The sequence below is a fragment of the Poecilia reticulata genome, linkage group LG16 (assembly GCF_000633615.1).
Source record: "Poecilia reticulata strain Guanapo linkage group LG16, Guppy_female_1.0+MT, whole genome shotgun sequence".
Classification (NCBI taxonomy): domain Eukaryota; kingdom Metazoa; phylum Chordata; class Actinopteri; order Cyprinodontiformes; family Poeciliidae; genus Poecilia; species Poecilia reticulata.
In genome coordinates this window covers 12,151,541-12,169,345 of record NC_024346.1, presented here as the reverse complement: position 1 = coordinate 12,169,345, position 17,805 = coordinate 12,151,541, and the positions used below count along the sequence as shown (strand labels likewise).

At 39.0% G+C, this 17,805-nt stretch overlaps 3 protein-coding genes across 3 annotated transcripts; 1 reads left to right on the top strand and 2 right to left on the bottom strand.

Annotated features, from left to right (window-relative positions):
* The first annotated feature begins 124 nt into the window (after positions 1 to 124).
* emg1 (EMG1 N1-specific pseudouridine methyltransferase) lies at positions 125 to 2,350 on the top strand. Its single transcript, XM_008431460.2, has 5 exons — positions 125 to 306; positions 421 to 522; positions 752 to 893; positions 1,337 to 1,542; positions 1,629 to 2,350. The coding sequence occupies exons 1-5, from the start codon at positions 160 to 162 to the stop codon at positions 1,740 to 1,742; spliced, it is 711 nt and encodes a 236-aa protein (XP_008429682.2). The 5' UTR covers positions 125 to 159; the 3' UTR covers positions 1,743 to 2,350.
* Positions 2,351 to 2,481: 131 nt separating this feature from the next.
* Positions 2,482 to 4,836, bottom strand: LOC103478016 (histone H1-like). The gene is made up of 3 exons (XM_008431462.2): positions 3,789 to 4,836; positions 3,123 to 3,403; positions 2,482 to 2,970 (listed from the first exon to the last, which is right to left on the bottom strand). Exons 1-3 carry the CDS (start codon positions 4,021 to 4,023, stop codon positions 2,521 to 2,523), a joined length of 966 nt encoding a protein of 321 aa, XP_008429684.1. The 5' UTR covers positions 4,024 to 4,836; the 3' UTR covers positions 2,482 to 2,520.
* Positions 4,837 to 5,204: 368 nt separating this feature from the next.
* On the bottom strand, positions 5,205 to 16,294 carry kel (Kell metallo-endopeptidase (Kell blood group)). The gene is given in 21 exon segments (XM_017309622.1): positions 5,205 to 5,459; positions 6,068 to 6,157; positions 6,239 to 6,399; positions 7,015 to 7,082; positions 7,167 to 7,256; positions 7,341 to 7,447; positions 7,953 to 8,030; positions 8,117 to 8,215; positions 8,307 to 8,402; positions 8,489 to 8,606; positions 8,692 to 8,852; positions 9,460 to 9,648; positions 9,735 to 9,806; positions 9,968 to 10,126; positions 10,455 to 10,576; positions 12,524 to 12,808; positions 12,891 to 13,188; positions 15,923 to 16,017; positions 16,020 to 16,203; positions 16,206 to 16,232; positions 16,235 to 16,294. Coding segments are annotated over 21 exon segments (2,706 nt in total). The 3' UTR covers positions 5,205 to 5,312.
* Between the last annotated feature and the right edge of the window lie 1,511 nt (positions 16,295 to 17,805).

Genomic DNA, 17,805 nt, shown 5'->3' with positions numbered 1-17,805 from the left:
ATGGTAAATGTTCTCAGTCATCATTTATGTAAAACGAAACAGATTATCTTATGTAAATGCATTACTTTATGTGGTTACTGTATACATTTTGTTTTTAAAAAGAGACCTCCATGCGGTTTCCATACTGACGTCATCTTTCTGCGACTAACAAAAGGAGCCATGGCCTCTGGAAAGAAGCGTGGTCTGGAACATTTGGATGAATATGAACCAAAAGCAGCAAAAACAGGCAAAATCAACCTCCATGATCGAATGGCTGAAAGAAGGCTCGTTGTTATTCTGGAGGGAGCATCGTTAGAAACTGTGAAGGTTAGAGAATAACGCTGCTCTTAATTACAAACACAACCAGGATCTGTGACCAGCTAACGCTGAGAGGGTTTAATTCTGATCTATGCTTGTTGCTCTTTGGTTTGTGTCTTACAGGTTGGTAAAACATTTGAGTTGTTAAACTGCGATCAGCACAAAAACATGATCGTCAAAAGTGGAAGAGATCCGGGACACATAAGACCAGACATCACACATCAGGTAAACACAAACCTTACATCAGCTTGAGAAGCTTTTTACATCTTTATTTTTTCTGAATAGAAATGAATTCCAATGCTTTCCCCACTTATTCTCAGATATGTGAAATTACTACTTTTTATCATAATCCTTGATTTTTTATTTAATTTTTTTGCATGGTTGTGTATTTTTACTTTTCTTACAGTATGTGCCTGATTAAGGTTTCTGAAACCAATCTGTTCCTTCATTTCAGTGTCTGCTTATGCTGATGGACAGTCCGCTGAACAGGGCGGGCCTGTTGCAGGTTTACATCCACACTGAGAAAAACGCCCTAGTAGAGATCAACCCGCAGACCCGCATCCCCAGAACTTTCACGCGCTTCTGTGGTTTAATGGGTATTGTTTCTTTTTTGTAGTCTACAGTGGCTTGCAAAAGTATTTATTCCCCTTAATCTGCTTTTACATTGTGATTTCTCACGTTAACCGTGTTCGGTAGATGGTGTTTGCCAAACTGCAAAGGTTTTGTTTTAATAAAAACCTCTGTGCCACTTTTTAGTGGCTGTGAGATTTGTGACATGAATCACTGATAGTTTTCCTGCTGACAGGTTTTCCCAACCAAGCTGTGGATCTTTACTGCTCCTCCAGAGTTACCTTTGGCCTATTGGCTGCTTGTGTGATTCATGCTCTGATGTTTTCTAACAAACCTCTGAGGCCTTCACAGAGCAGCTGGATTCATATTCAGTTGAAGAGGGATAACGACTTTTGCAATGTCCTTTTTAATGCATGGCCAGGTTTTCTCTCCATCTCTTTGACCATTTCTTCTCTCTCTAACATCAAAGTTCAGCTGCTGCACAAACTGAGCGTCAGAGCCGCTGACGGCCCCCAGAAGCTGCTGAAGTTGATTAAAAACCCGGTGTCTGACCACCTGCCCCCCGGCTGCCCCCGCATCGGCATGTCCTTCTCCGCCGGGGAGGCCGTTAACGCTCGGACCGTGGTGCCAGAGGGCCCTGCAGCTGTGGTGATCGGAGCGTTCGCACATGGTTCGGTGAGGACAGGATACAGATAGTTCTTGTTTCATGGTTTCAAATAATTTCTCAATATAACCCAGTGTTGGGTTTTCTTTCCCCTCAGGTGAATGTGGACTACACCGAGCAGACGGTCTCTATAAGTAACTACCCCCTCTCTGCAGCTCTGACCTGTGCCAAAATATGCTCCGCCTTTGAGGAGGTGTGGGGCGTCCTGTGACAAACGGATTACAATAAACTGCTGAAGGGAAACAGCTGTAATGACATGGTTCTGATTGCAGTGGACCAGATTTACTGGAACAAATGCTGAGCGTTGCCACAAGAATGACGACAAGAAGAAGAGAGAACGCCCGCTCCCACATAAATATTGTTCTTGTTTTGTTTTCTCAAGATGAGAAACGTGAAAACAAAAATCATTCTGTCAGAATAATGGGATCATTTTTACATCGTTTCCAGATAACAAAAAAAAAATATAACGAGATGATTGTTTGGATTGGAAAAGTTTTGTTTTCTAGTTTAAAGTGGCTGTGATTTCTCCTCTCTTCAGTTCAGTGCTCCCGCATCTCCCTTGTAAAATTTCTAAAGTTTTCTGCAGCCACACATGCAGATGAGCCAGGATGGCGCGTTTCAGTGCTGCTTGTTAACCTCATAATTGAAAATAAATTGACTGTAAAAGAATTATCTATAAATCTGTGTCTTTTCCTACATGAATATGATTTTTATTGGACCTTATGGTTACTTCTATACCTAATACATTATCCTTTGAAGAAAAACCTTCTTTTGTACCAAAATGTGTCACAAAGTTTAAATTAAAATGTATTTTTAGGACAGGGTGTTTCTTTTCCTTTTATTACAATCCGAAACAAAGCAGTTATAACATCTTTATATCAGCAATTAATGGAAAATAATTAAATGGATGAAAAGTTTTTATTCAACACAGTTAAAGCAACAAAGAATGGTCAGATTGATAAAAATACTTCAGTTTATTGCCAGTGCTTCTAGTAACTCCTGCAACTCCTGCAACACCTGCGATGCTTTCTCTGCCGCTTCGATCTTCTTGTAGGAAGTTTCCGTCTTTGTGATTGCTTTCTCCTAGAAGATTTGACCTGTTTTAGTTGATGCCTATATGCCTTTTTAGTCTTTGCTGGTGGCGTTTGAGCTCGCATGGATCGGTTGTTTCTGAGTTGAGGTCTCTTCCTGGCTCGTTTCTGGGGTTTTCTTTTGGGTTTGGGTGACTGTTTTCTTTGTTTCTTGGACTTTGGCGCTGCTTTGTCAGTATTTTTTTTCATTTTTTGTATTTTGGCTTTTGCTTTGGCCAGATTTTTATTTTTCTGTGTCTTTGTCTCTTCTTCAGGGTTTTTTTGGGCTGAAGTCTTCTTCTCCGGCTCTGGTGGGGGCTTCTGAGGTGTTGCTTTGCTCGTCTTTACACTCTTTGTTTTTATGACTTTCTGTTTTTAAAGGGATAAAAATGTACACAGTAAAGCTGATCCGATATTTGACCGAACAGTCACTAAAATTTTAACATCCGAACATCCTGTGAAAAATAATTAGACGCAGAACTGAAATGCCACTCAGTGAAAGGAGCAGATTCAGTTTTTACCTTATTGAGTCTCAGTGCGGTGTTTCTCGTAGTTCGCACCAGTGTCTTGTTGTTGACCAGCTGCTCCGTCACCACCTTAACTTGCCGGTTGTTCTTTGCAACATCATAGCCTTCGGCGGCCAGTGTCTCCTTGAGCTCATCCATGGAGATGCCTCCTTTATGTTTGCACTGGGAGACCACATTGAGGATGAGTTTGGAAACCTGCTGCCTCGAGAACTTTGCCGTGGGTGCATTATCAGCTTTCTTCTCGATCTGATGCTTGAAAAGACGAACGGGAGTCTCTGAAACATGAGAGGGTTTTAATTCTAGCCCTTTGAATTTTATTTTGTACTGTTAAATAAATTGAAAGATGTGGAAAATATAATCAATTTAGGTGATAAAATCCGCCAAGTTTAAGAAATGTAAAATGTTCACAGACTAGTTTAAGGTGTAACTGGAAGGAGCTGAACATAAAGATTTAAACTCGACAGGTAGCAACAAGTGTAATTGGTGAAATGTTTAAGAAATCAGATGAGCTGAAGCTTCTTATCTTTCAGTCTAAGATATCCTGTATTGTTTTTGGAGTTGGCTTTTTTGGCTTTTAATCTCATAGGAAATGTGCACAGTGACAGCATTAAATTCAACAATTCAGCAGTTAACCTGAAACTTTCCTTAGATTTGACTTACTTGGAAGTGCAGCTACGGCCGCCGGTTCCTCCCGAGGCAGAACGACTCGCTTCAGAAGCCGACCCAGACGTTTGGCTCCGGCTTTTCCAAGGCCTCTTCCGGCTGGGTTTTTTGAGGGATTATTCTGCTGTTTTGACACACCTAATAGTTTCTTCTCGTTTGTTTTAAGACTGATGGAAGAATTTTCCTTGACCCCTCCCTGCAAAGCTTTTTTTGCTCCGTTTTTTTTCTTCATTTTATGAAAGAATCAGACATTGTAACCCAGAAAGAAATCAAAAACACGGAAGCTAATTTTAAATGGCCAGAGTTTTTTCAAAATCATGCTGTGTTGCATTTTAAAAAAAAACAACTGTTTTATTTTTTACAAATCTGTTCCCATAGCAACCTAATAACAGCTGTGATTAAGCTCTGAAGAAGTGCCAGAGCTATTTCAAATGAGTTTTTAAAGGTTTATGAACCATTTAGTTTGTTTGTGTTCAAATATTATAATAAACTGAAGGTGACTGCAGAATTAGAGCAGCACCAGAATTTCTTTTTTTACTTCAGTACAAACTGGACTTTTTGGCATATAAAGTTTAGTTTGTTTATTGCTTTTTGCAATAAACAAACTAAACAGAACCATTTAAATAACCCAACAGAACCAATGTTAAACATGGTGTCTACAAATTAAATATGAAAATGCAACTTTTAATCACTTCTGGTGACTCAAACATATTAAACTCATTCATTACAAGAGTCTGGAAAACGTATAGGTTTTTCCAGTATGACCCGATGCAATTTCTTTTTTTGTCTTATTTGATTCTACTTGTTCAACGCCACTGTTTAAATTTGAACTTCTAAACAATGCTTTCAAATGCATCTTTGCAAAAATTTTGTGGCTTCACTGTCTCTATGTATCCTTTTCGCTTTTTAAAAACATCATAATGGAGCATTTGAACCTTATTTTCTGTCTTGCACAAAATCTTGGAGAATATCTCTCTAATCAGAGCAGATAAAGAGTCCAGAACCAATTTTTATTGATTTGAATGGACATTCTTCGTGTCGTTACAAAATTCCTGATTCTTTTAAATCTTCACAGATAAACTAATTTAGTATTAATAGATTTATTTGTATTTAAGTTTACAAATAATATCACCAGTTAGAGGCCCAACGAAGCAAAATTGTCATAATTTGTGTTTTTGAGAGATATAAAATGCAATAAACTAATTCTTCCACTGAGAGTGATATTAACAGCAGACAGTTCACATAAAATAGGTAGCTTATACTTCCTTTGTTAAAACTCTCACCACTGAACAAAGTTATATTAATTAAAAAAATTAATGTTAGTGATTTAAACCAATCCCGAACAACTTGTGCAAGTAATGCAATTTGCATCATATTAGAAAAACAACCAGGGCTAGTAAAAAAACTGCAGTGTTGAAGTGTACATGTACTGTATGTATTAAAAAAGTTTTAATGATGTGAATATTCCTGAACCCAGAATATTTCTGGGGTTGACGTCCAGCTCGTGGTTACAGACTGTGGTTAGCATGCTTGTGATTTGTCCTGCAGAGCTTTAACTGAGCACTGTGGGCTTGTTGGACACAGACCAGACTGGGCACACATGACCGGGATCAAGAAGGAGGCGTCCAGAGGCATGGACTCACCGTCTGGGTCAGTGTCACAGCTCACCTGCAGGACAATAAATCATTACAGTTAGTGGCTCAGAAATACAAGATAAAACAGCAGGAAGTCAAGCTGGTAATGGAGAGATTCATTCATTCATTCATTCCCCGTATCCTTCTCTTTCTCTCATTATTTCCTGTTTTTCTTATTTCTTTCCTCTTTTCCCTACTTTCATTCTTTCTTTTTCTTGATTTCCTTCTGTCCTTCCCTCCTTGCCTCTTTCTTTTCTCATTCTCTCCTATTTTCCTTTTTCCATTCCTTCATTCTCATCTTTTTTCCTGCTTTTTCATTGTTCCCTTCTTTTCTTTCTTCCATTCTCTCTTTTTTCTCCTTTGTTCTCTCTCTTTGTCCTCCTTTCCCTCTCTTTCCTTCACTCTTAAGCTCTTTTTCCTACTTTCTTGCTCTTTGCCGTTTCCCTTCTTCCTCTCTTTTTTCCCCCCTATCCTTACTTCTTTATCTCCTTCCTTCTTTCTCTCTTTTTATCCATCCATCCATCCATCCATCCATCCATCCATCCATCCATCCATCCATCCATCCATCCATCCATCCATCCATCCATGCATGCCAACCACACCGTTGCGTTGGTCGTTAGGATGAGGAAAGGCCAACATTACCTGAGAGAAAGATCTGAAAAACAGCTGCGTGTGATGCAACCCTAAAACTGAGGTGTCTGCAGGATTCTGGCTTAGACTCTGATGATAGGCCTGAGGAAAGAGGAAAAAATGTGAAAGGACAGACCTAAAGTGCTTCACACAAAATTCCATAGCTTTAATATGCTTCCTTACCTGCAGCGCCACCTGCAGTGCAGAGTATTGCAACCACACCTCCTCCTGCAGAGCTGTAGGCAGAATAGTCGCCCGAACTTGTCCTGCTTTTTCAGTAGCTTTGAGGTAGTGAGTCCACACACATTCTCCCACAGCACGCATAGTCGTGTTGTGAGAATAAACTGCAAGACAACAGACATCATAGTCATATCATCATATCGACAAAACTGATCCACTTTTACACTATTACAAAGGTTACGATGGAAAAATGGATATTGAACACATCTCTGCTTTTCTCTGTAAATATATTCCTAATCCGGTTCTTGTGATGAAATTCAGGACACAAATCAATCTACACATACAAAAAAAATTAATTAGCCTGCAGCAAAATTGATCTATCAAAATCTAACTCATCTGTAGTTTGAGAAATAAAAACATTAAGCTACAAGAATCACTCAATCTGCTGACTTGAATCCTTTTAAAGCGGCAGTATTGTTTATTTTCCAGATACATGGTGACATTTTGTAGCACAATCAAGTAACTATGTTACCTTCAGTTGTTATGAAAATGTTCTATCAAACATAATAAAACATTTTTTTTGACTTTGTATTACATTACGTTCAATAAAGTCAAACTAACTATCTAATTTGATGCTTTGAAATTGGCCTGTCTCTTTAAGATGCTCGTACTCTTCCCGAAACAATTGCAATCAAAATCTGAATGCGTAGTAATGAGCACAAAATGCAAGACCAAACGTCAAAAACACAAATCGAAGCAGAGGTGTAAACTTTTCTTACTCTCAGGCAGAAACAGATGAAAGATATCTTTAGCAACAAGGAAACCCACGGCACCATAATTCATGGCCCTGTTCACAAGAAAAGAAGCGAGTTGTTGTGATCGAATCAGCAAATAATACATCCAGCAATGTTTTTACTTGAACACAACTTACTTTGGATAGGTGGGGTGGAAAAGAGGAGGGACGAACATTCCCATTGGGAAGAGAAGCCCATTACTCACTAGAGAGGGCGCGACAGACAGACTGAAATAAATATGAGAGGATTATTGTATGTTTTAAGAGTTTATCCAGAATTTAATAGCTAAACGTGGTGAAGGACAAACTTACATGTCGGCATCCCCAGTCTGCGCAGCCAAGAGTTTACTGCGTCTCTTCTGCCAAAGGGAAAGTAGCTGAAGGTAGTTGGTAAAGAAGTCACTGGAGCTCACTGTCACCTGAAATCATTGGCGTTACTGGGTCAGAGGTTATTTTCTTTGTCTGTTAGCAGTAAAAAATATTGCTCTTGTCTGGCAAATACCCCCTTTCAGCAACAGCTGTTTAGATTTTGTGATTTTTTTCTTTTGGCATTTGATGCTTTTTCCAGTTGACTGCCCTGTGTTTGATCATTTTCAAAAGGATATTTTTGTTTGTTAAGCATTAGCTTGAAGCTTTGAATCAAGAGAGATCACTGAGGGAAGTTCTCCATTGTTTATTGCCAACTTCTTCATTTTACTGATACTTCAAGGACACACACATGTGCACAGCATGCTACTATGGTCATGCATAGTGCCACGTCTAAGCATTCATAACCCTCAAACCTCTTTCTATTTTGAAAGATTTCAACCACAACCAAACCCACTGGATTTTATGTGATACACAGCAGGCACAGATAACAACAACACTTGGTTACTTAGAAACAAATTACAACAAATTTTAGTTTTAAAAAATTCTGTTGCATACCTCAGAGAACAATAGGTCAAGATCATCTTCATTAGAAATCTCCTTTGAGGACAATAGTCTTGGAGGTGAGGAGTAAACCTGGAGAAAGAAAAGCTCCAGTAACGTTAAAACTGTAAACAAGATGCAGACTAATTCAAATCTAGAAATTCAGATTTTCTTTTCACCTTGTCAATGAAACGCTGAAAAGAATTTTGATCTTTCCACCTGAGATCCATTATTTTAGATATGAAGGCAAAAAAGACGTTTTCAATAATTTCTTCTGTCTGTTATTGGGGGGAGGGAGAATGCAAACAGCGTTAGATGGAGATTTAAATCATTCAATCAGTTCAGTTTGTGTTACGGTGTCAAATTCACCTCTCGACGCAAAGTCGTCTCACTGAGAAGATGTGTGAGAACTGAATCAAATCCTCTTTCAGTCTCCAGTACGCAGCGTTTCCAGCGAGGGACTTCCTGGTAAAAAAAAAAGTCCCAACACATGACTCAATTAATCCGTTCACACTTCTGCTTTTGTTTTGACTCAAGCCATGCTGACTGACCTCTTCGATGTTCCCCAGTGCCAAAGAAAAATTCTTTGCCGTTTCTGAAAATCTGGAATCCATGGCGGGCATCAGGGTGTGCAACAGATTCAGGACCATAAAGGTGTGAAGAGTACTGCTTCGCCCAACAAAGTGGCAAGAAAAGAAATAAAAAAAAAATCACTCTGAGATCCTAAGATCCTGTTTTAATAACTTAATATTACCTGTTACTCATGTCAGGCTTATGCAACCATTTGTTGATGATGCGGGACATTTGAATGATGTAAGGCAAGTTGTGCAGGAGGACATGATCGTCTTCTGTGAGGGACAGCGGATGGAAAGCAGCCTGCAGACAGCCCAACCAGTCAATAGCAGGGGCCTGGCTCTGAGGGAGAATATTTGTTTTCATCTGTAAAATTATGTTTCCTGAGATACAAGTCACTGATACCACTGGTATTGGTTTAAAAGTTTTAAGGTGATAAGGTGCCGTTTGTAGCTCAAGAAGAAATAGTAAACACTACGAGCTGTTACTGTAAGTACTTTATGCTGTTGCAATATATAAACATTACCTACTGTAAGTGTAAGGCTAAGTTTTATATTGAAAAAATATATATTTTGAAAAGTGTTGTAGTTATTTTTACTTGTCTTATCTGTTCACTTCTGACCTTACACACACATATATAAACTGCTTTCACCAATTCCTTTTAAAATATCCTTGATGACTCCTTAAATTAATCTTAAAAATGTATCCAATGCAAATGTTATCGTGGATCTCCAACATGTGGTCAGATTTTGTCCTAGCTGAATGCCTGTAAAAATATGTCAGAGCATGCATAATAAGAATAAGTTTAAAACTTTGAAAATTATTTCCTGGCTAGTCCTGAATTGAAACAGTAGTTAATCTAACTCTGATTGTGGACTTTCTCTGTGCATAGCAGAATCGTTAAATGTTTGAAACAATGAAACACGGACAGAGCAGACCGGACTTGCACCTGCAGATCTCTTATTGTCATTCGCTGATAGAGCTGTCCCTTTGACAGGCGGTACTGCAGAGGTGAAGCGGCGACAGCGAGCTCTGAGGACAGAGAGATGAACGTGCCAACGTGGAGCATCCTCATGGACGGCGGGGATCCCAGGAAAGCCAGGTAGCTCTGACATGATGCCAGGAAGGGACGTAAAGTCTGCACTCAAATATACTCTGTTAGATTAAACATCGACTCTAATCTGGGAAATATCTACTGCAGGAATTAGGATATGAGTGACCAACCTCAGTTTTAGCTCTCGACGTTTGCGTTTTGCTGTTCCACTCAATTGGGATCAATAGATCCGGCTGATCAATCTGTTAATAAGAAGACGAATGCTCGAGTTAAGACAATAACATCATTCTCACTTTGTTTACATCAACTCCAAAATTACTCTCAACAGAAGTGCCAACTTGCTGTATTTTTGCTGCACTCTAAAACATTTGGGTTATAAATATCAGATAATTAAGACACTGGCCTGAATGTATCTCTTTGTCCCGTTGCTGGCAGCTTCATTCGGATCTTTGCCTACGTAGAGGTTGAAGAATGGAAACGTCTCATATTCCCTCATTAACAAACCGAGGGTGTAGTTGAAGTCAGTCCTATTCCACTGTCCGGACACAGCCCACCCTCCCAACTGTACACAGATAAACGGAGAGAAATTTGACAAAAACAAGAAAGAGGATAATAAACGCAGTCATATAATTGGATCGACTAGGTGGGTTGGCTCAGATGCTGCGGGGAATAATTGATTAGGTTTGTTGCCTCACGTTGTGAAATATCTTACAATATGATAAAATGATCAAATTTCTTAATATAAAAGGTTGGAACAAGGTTGGTTTGACAATCTCAGTTTTTTTGTGCTTAGCGACTGAAACAAGGATGCAGCCACCACTAAAAACAGCCTGTCAGTTTCATAATAACCTGTCTTGAAATGTGTTTTAAAAGACGCACCGTGTTCATACCTTCTGGATGAGTCTGAGAAATGGCTCTGCCCCCGCAGCTTCCAGAGATCTGGTGTGTAAGCAGGAATGGTAGAAGTCTTTAGTCTTCTGAACTGCTGAGCTGCTTGAACTTTGGTTGGTCTCTGGTAGACAGATAAACAACATTTAAACCAATCTTTATTAAATCTTTATCCTGGTCAATCTCTCCATTTCCTGTCAAAGAAACAAATTTAAAGCTGCAATCACCATGTATGACAGAATGACTGATACTGAGGAGGTGATGCTCCAAGCCTCCCCTACTAACCACACATCCTATGAAGTCATGACCACAGAGGTGATTATAGAATATATTGCCAAAACGACTTGCATACACACATGAACTTTAATGCAAAAGCATAATGTAAAGTTGGTCCACACTTTCCTTCTACAAGGTTACACTCCTCTCATATCCAGAGCAGAATGAGTCACTCCTCTCCTCTGCATTAAACATTTTGCATTACACTTGGTAATTACAGCTTGGCAGCAGCTGCTTAGTCATGGAAACATATTCCATGAAGCTCTCTATGCACGGCTGTTTAGTTAATCTAATGGTTGTATCACATTTTGGAGGTCTGTAGCTACTGACTGACCCATTCATTCAGAACAGAATTGTTGAAATAGTCTGCATGCCAAGATGTATAATTTCATATACCTGTTGTCATTGAACTGATTAAACTCCTGAATACTTTGGAGTAACTAAAGTCATGGACTAATGACTTTAGTTCATGTAGATTTTTTGTGTTGTTGTGGTATGTAGTGAGTTTTTCCATATCTAAAACAATTTTATACTTCTTTTGGTGAAACGTTGCCACAACTCCATTATCGCACAATTTGCCATGCTACCTTACTCTATTCAACCTATGCATTTATTTTGTAACTCCAATACAATGCATGGCAATAATATACTAATTTGTCAACCTGATGACACTTCTAGTTTTTGAAAAGCATTTTGCATTTTCATTAAAGGTGACCTATTATGCTTCCTTGAATAGGTCAGGATAGGTCTATGGGCTATTAAAAATATGCTCATCACATTTTTTTAGCGCAAAATCTTTCTTAGATGATGAGATTTTAGTCTGGTCAGTTCTGAATATTTTGAGTTCCTTTCAGAATGAGCTAAAACTGAGCCGTCACTTTAAATCCAACTGAGCTGCTGCTGCTGGCCACGCCCTCCAACTCAAAGTTTACACTCAAGACTGCAAACAGATGCACAATTATACAACCTTAAGTCTTTGAGAAGCATTACTAGAGACTCCTGCGTTTGGGCTGTTTTTTTTTTTTTTTAAAGCAGTTTAGACATAAGTGGAAGCACAAAAATGTGGAAAATGTGAATTCTTATATCAGGCAGAATCTTGATATGATTCTGGCTGCCTCATGCCAATGTTTGGTCCTGCTCCACAAAACATGACAGATGAATCTGTTCACATGGACCCAGCAAAGGATCCATGTGAACAGTGATTACATAGTTCAAATATCTTGGCCAGGAGGCAAAAATAACATGTCTCACTCTGTGTTATCAGGAACTTTGGTCCCCTTTATGGGGGACAAATTGCATCTTGCCGTACCCCCGGCACCTACAGCCTTCTTCAAGCCTTCAGGTCAAACACTTACAGCCCCCCACACTGTCACTAGCTTGACTACATAGATTCAGCACAAACTCCATTCCTCCCCGCCAATCTCAGAGCCTCGATTTATCCTTTTGAAGGTCGGGTTGACAACACACACTCTTTCTGTGGGACACCGTCCAATGCTTTCTTTCTTTTCTGCCTATAGTTTCCAGTGTGTTCCACATCGTTGTTTCCAGCCTCGTCTCTTGCTTCAAGGATTAAAGCAAGGGAATCTAAACCATCATCCTCTCCATTGTTACCTCCATCATCTCAGCCATTATGCTCTCTGGACTCTCCTGCATTATCTGCATCTACAGTTTCCTCCAATATATAAGCACAGTAATTTTTTCCCCCTCAAACTATCCCAAGTGCACCATAACCAGATCAATAAATCAACCAGCTGCACATATTAGAAACCACAAAAAGCTTCAGATTGTTTCCTACCTAAAATCCCTCTGAGATACTGCAGCAGCAGAGTTTTTCGGCTCAGAGTCGTATCTTCTCCCAGTCTTCTGTGTTCGGTTTTATTTTGTTTGTCTGTTTCCGCTAACCTTTCGATCGGGTTTTGTGAATGACCCGGTATACCGTGACTTCTTTGTCTCCCTTTGCTTTTGAGTCTTTTCGAACCACACATGGACACAAAGTAATCACAGGGCTGGGCGAAGGGGTCAGTGGACATGGACAGACGAGCAGCAGCCCACCGACAGGCGGTAGAAACACACGGGGTTACTGTAGGACACAGTGAAAGGACAGTTAGACAAGTTGGTAATCCATTTTAATTCGTTGTTCACCATTGGTTCTGGAGGCCTACCATTTGCTGCATTGTTCCCACTCCCTGTGTGCAGAACGTGGTGAAGGTAGTAGACTAGTCCCAGAATGGCAATTCCTATAAATAATACTAGAAGAAGACTGAACAGTCTCTGAGGCGTTGCCCACGCCGACTTTTCTCGACGCTCAGTGTTTAATAGTTGTTGTTGCCCAGGCTGGAGTGGGTTCTGCTGCTGGAGCTGGTGGGAATGCTGAGGTTGTTCTGTCAGCTGCAGCTGAGGCGGAGGCTGTAGCCCGCTCTCGGGTTCTGGGCGTGACTTTGAGCGGTCCGACTGCTGAGGCTGGAAGAGGGCGAAGGAAACAAAACTGTAAGAAAATCTGCAAAAATCTGCGAAAACACTCCAAACTTACGCTGACTTGCAAAAGCATTCGCAACATTTCCACGACGAAACACAAATTTCTTTGTACTTTTATTGGGATTTTATGTAACGGACCAACTGTTGCGCAGATCTGCTCATGTGCTTAGATGTGGGTGCATGAACACACACATTATTGTGCCACTTTGCAGCACTTCTCTGCAGGTGAAAGGAATCTGGTCCAATCAGCAGCACCCTCAACTCAGGTAACATAAGGAATCCACCAACCATTTGGCTGGTTTTGCAACATGAGCTGAGGAAGGCAAACAGCCTCCAAAACAGCATTTCATGGGAAAAGGACTTGGATTAAATAAGGACTACCTGTAAGCCGTTCACTGGACTCAGTTGAAATGCAGTTTGACTTTGGTTTTGCATTTGAGAAAAAGAAATGCAGAATTTATTGAAGGTACAGTTTGCACTGCTATCTTTTATAGTTTGGCTCTATTAAAGCCAAACTATAAATATTTAAGATATTTGATGTAAAAATGTATGTCCTGAGGAAATGGGGAAAAAATAAATTCTAAAATTTTTGGATTTGTTTGATTCAACTTAACACAGAATTCAATAATTTAATTCTTGAATTCATGGTTAAAATTGTGAAAGAAATTTATGTCTAAGGTTAAAAATGGAATTGGTCATTAAGATAAATTATTAACTTTAAACCAAATGTCTAAAATATATGTTTAAAAATGTTTGTGTTTTTGTAGGTCTTTCACCTCTTTATTGATTCACACTCACTGGTGAAAATAAAAAAGATGGAGTGAAATCCTTAAGTCTCTTCAAGTGTGGGAAGCCATGAAGTTATAGAGCACTCGACACCAACATAAAAAAAGCATAATGTTGAAGTAAAGTTAAGAGTCTGACAGGTGAGGATTAGTCCCTTTATGTTTCCATCCACACTGCAATACGTAGCGGAGGCAGCATCATGTCGCAGGGACAAGTTTCAGCAGGAACAGGGAACCTGGTTGGAGTTGGAGAGACGCGTGGCGCTAAACACAAGGAAATTCAGGAAAAATACCTTCCAACAGTGTCTCAAATTCCATGTCTCGAGATTCAGGAATAAAATTAACAGTTTACTACTGGGCTTCTGCAGAACATGAAGGCATGCCGAGAGGTAAATCAGCCATTTCAGTCAGGCGTAAGTAGAGATGCATTTCAAAGCCAGAGCTGTAAAGGATTGGTTTAGGTGAAAACGTTTTTTATTATGTTAGAATGAGAATACATCTTGTGCAAAGGGACGGTTCTTCCTGTTGCAATAATGCATTTTCATAACTTCCTACATGTTCAAACTGTGTGCTGCCGTTTCAACTTGGAAGCCGATGGACAGTGCTTTAGTCCCTCCAATAGATTTTTAGTTGAAATGTTCTGGTATTTCAAAGAGTTAATGTTGCAATTCATTCTAAAATGGATAAGGGTTAATAGATGATAATTTGACCCACAGCATCACAGATCTTCCAACATACTTCAAAGTAGGTCAAAGCACGCAATTCAAGTTAAACCCAACAAGTTTACATTTGTGATGGTAGACCAGAAATGTTTCAGTTGGTTTAGTCTTTTAAATTAAAACCAATTTAAAATTTGAGCCAGTTTTAAGAAGCTAAGAAGAGGCAAAGAGAAATAAGCCATGTCATATTTTCTCTTCAGAGAAACGGGAAGTCATAGGTTACCTGTAGATTAAGAAACTGATCGATTTGAAGCATATCTTAAGGAAATCAGTACAATATATTTTGTAGAAATTGCTTGAGATACCAGTTCCAACCAATATTTCTAATAGTTTAACACATATCCCACCCCCCACTACTATATACATTTTCTCAAACTAAAAATTATATTTTCCAAAACAAAAAAACATTGTGTGTGGGATCAGGTTGCTGCAATGGCAACGGATTTATTGTAAGACATTTTTATTCATTTTTACAAGAGGTGGCAATAATAATAATGAAATGAGCAGTGAATACGCAGTGCAATAAGTAAAGTTGCACCTGACATTTGCCAAGTTGAGCTGTTTGAGTCTTTGCAGTAATTTTTACAACATAATATGGCGGGTTTTTTTTTTTTTTTTTTTTTACTTTATGCTTTCTGAAGCCCAAAGATCAACGTGTCATACTGTTTTTCCGAGTTTTGATTTGTGTATTTCTTTTTATTATATTATAGATAGAATTTAAACAATTTTCAAATTTTAAGCAATATACGCTGAAAATAACATACTAAAATTGCTGACCTAATGTTTTTGTTCACGACTCTTCAGGGAAGTGTTGGACCGCACCCAAGTAAGTTTATTTAACCTCTGAAAAAAAGCTGACACTAGCTAATGCTAACTGCTTTCCTTTTAATCTAATCTTGCCTTTATAGCGTTATGTACCATTTCCTATTTTTTAGAATTTCTTCTGAAATATTGGTCATATTTTAAAAAATATATTTTGCTCTTACAATAAGTTTTGAAAGCACAAATTTGTAAAAAAATGAAATAAAATTAAATTTTGTCAAAATTACATTTTGCTCCAAGTTTTCTGCTGATGACGTGGTGGTGTTGGCAACAGGTGTTTTTCGGAATCAACTTTCCCCCCATTGAACACGGCAGACGTACTTGCAGAAGTTGGTTTGTACCTTATTACCAAGCAGCGTTATTAGCATTTAAACACGACTGCAGAGACCTTACCTGAAGCTCGATTGAAGTTTGACTCATTCTTGCCCCGTTTCTGTCGCTGTTGTATCGTTTAGGTTTCACACGCACCTCCTGCTGCCGCTGCGTCCAAGTGCTGTCATCTCTGCTCTGTATCTCTTTTCATCACTCCTTTCCTCATCCGACTCTCCGATAAAAAACAAGGCTGCAGGTTTCGTCTTCACCTCTTCAAAATCCAAATAAAGCAGGGAGTACCCCTGTGCTCTCCACGGACAGGGTTTACTTTTTGTTTTAGACAACAGCAGAACATATTTATTTTTTCCCCCCCCGTCTGCCGTATTAAAGAGTGTCGGGACGGAGAGCTGTGATTGGTGAGTAAACACTAACGCATCGCTTCTGCTTATACATTGCATTATAAGTTTCTCTTCCTGGAAAGGACCTCTACGCGTTGCACACGCACGTTTGCTGTCATTATCAGTGCAGCACATGGCTGGGAGGAACTGATAGAGCGGCCTGGAGGTCCCATTCTGACAGAAAACAAGTTTCACTGATGTCACGTGGACAGTAAACTGGACACGTATCAAAAATAAACATTCAAAAAAGCAGAAAATATGCACAAACAATTGGCAATAAGTATTTGTTTTTAATTTGATCTTTTGATACAGCCAAAAATAAAGGGTCGAGTCTAAATGATGACATTTTAACACATTCTTATGTATCAAATGTATATATATATATATAAAAAAAGCTATATGTAAAGACAAGGCATTCACAGGTAATACAATGATGCACAATGTAATGCCAAGTCACTGAAGCGTCATACCTAAAATACACAGTGATGGCAAAGACGCGGGAACAAAGTTAAAAAACATTGGCGCATAATACATAAGACAATACTAGGAGTAAAGCATGCATCACTATCATCTTGAGTTCGTTCTGGTATTTCGCTGCACCAGGCTCGATTCAATTGCAACAAACTATTTTCTTACTCAAATTATTTTCCACAACAGCACACAAGGTTTACTGGAAAAAAAAAAAAAACTAAATCGATGGAATACAGTGGAATACTGGAATAGGAGTGTTGCCAAAATGAAAGTGTTGAATTCTATCATTGAAGCACATTGCAGGAATAACATTTATGTAACCGACGGGAACAAACTCAAGTGTAAAAGGCTGAAAAACAAAAAATAGTGGTATTCACAACAATAATAGAGCAAAACTGAGCAAAACTAATGCCAAACATGAAACATGATCGGAGTTTAATTTTGCCATCTGATTTGTGAAATCGACTGCTTTTGCAGTTCTATTATGCTCAGACACACAGTACTTTTAAACATTAGAATCATAAATTACATTGAAGACCTTAAGAAATGCTCTTTATTAAAGCTACTATCGATCTATACTTGTTTTATTTAAAAATGATTATGTGCAGGGATTGTTCCGAGTCAAAAGTGAAGACAGAACACTATTTAAGTTCACTATGGCACTGTGCAAGAATACCTTACAGGTCCTATTTCAGCCATGCTGCTGGCATAGTCGGTCTGCCGTTACACATTTCCGTCTGTGCTTAGCAAACCTTCCGATTTGTTCATCAGAAGAAAACGCATCTAAAAATACTTTATTCAGCTCTTATCTGTTTTAGAGAACGTTAAATTTGTCGTAAATCTGCCCTTACACACATGAACTAAAGAGAAAATGCAAAGGCGCAAGTCAAACGCATGCCTCGAAATCCAGAAATTCACAGCAAAAGCTCATAGCAACGTTCACCGATATCAAGTGTCTCTAGCAGCGTAAATTAGTTGATACAAGCACCATTAACCTAATTTGCAGGGACAAAGCCTTAATGATCAGGTTGCTGATGCTTCTTGCGCTATTGTACAAAACTTGGAGGCGCACTGAGAAATTGGCTGGGTTTTTTT

What these genes read in the sequence shown, in the direction of transcription:
- LOC103478016 (XM_008431462.2), bottom strand. Translation starts at nt 4,023, where the DNA reads ATGAAGAAAAAAAACGGAGCAAAAAAAGCTTTGCAGGGAGGGGTCAAG. An exon ending in GGCCGTAGCTGCACTTCCAA is followed by an intron (nt 3,404 to 3,788) that starts GTAAGTCAAATC and finishes CTCATGTTTCAG; the next exon opens with AGACTCCCGTTCGTCTTTTC. An exon ending in CCGCACTGAGACTCAATAAG is followed by an intron (nt 2,971 to 3,122) that starts GTAAAAACTGAA and finishes CTTTAAAAACAG; the next exon opens with AAAGTCATAAAAACAAAGAG.
- emg1 (XM_008431460.2), top strand. Translation starts at nt 160, where the DNA reads ATGGCCTCTGGAAAGAAGCGTGGTCTGGAACATTTGGATGAATATGAA. An exon ending in GCGCTTCTGTGGTTTAATGG is followed by an intron (nt 894 to 1,336) that starts GTATTGTTTCTT and finishes CTAACATCAAAG; the next exon opens with TTCAGCTGCTGCACAAACTG. An exon ending in GAGCGTTCGCACATGGTTCG is followed by an intron (nt 1,543 to 1,628) that starts GTGAGGACAGGA and finishes CTTTCCCCTCAG; the next exon opens with GTGAATGTGGACTACACCGA.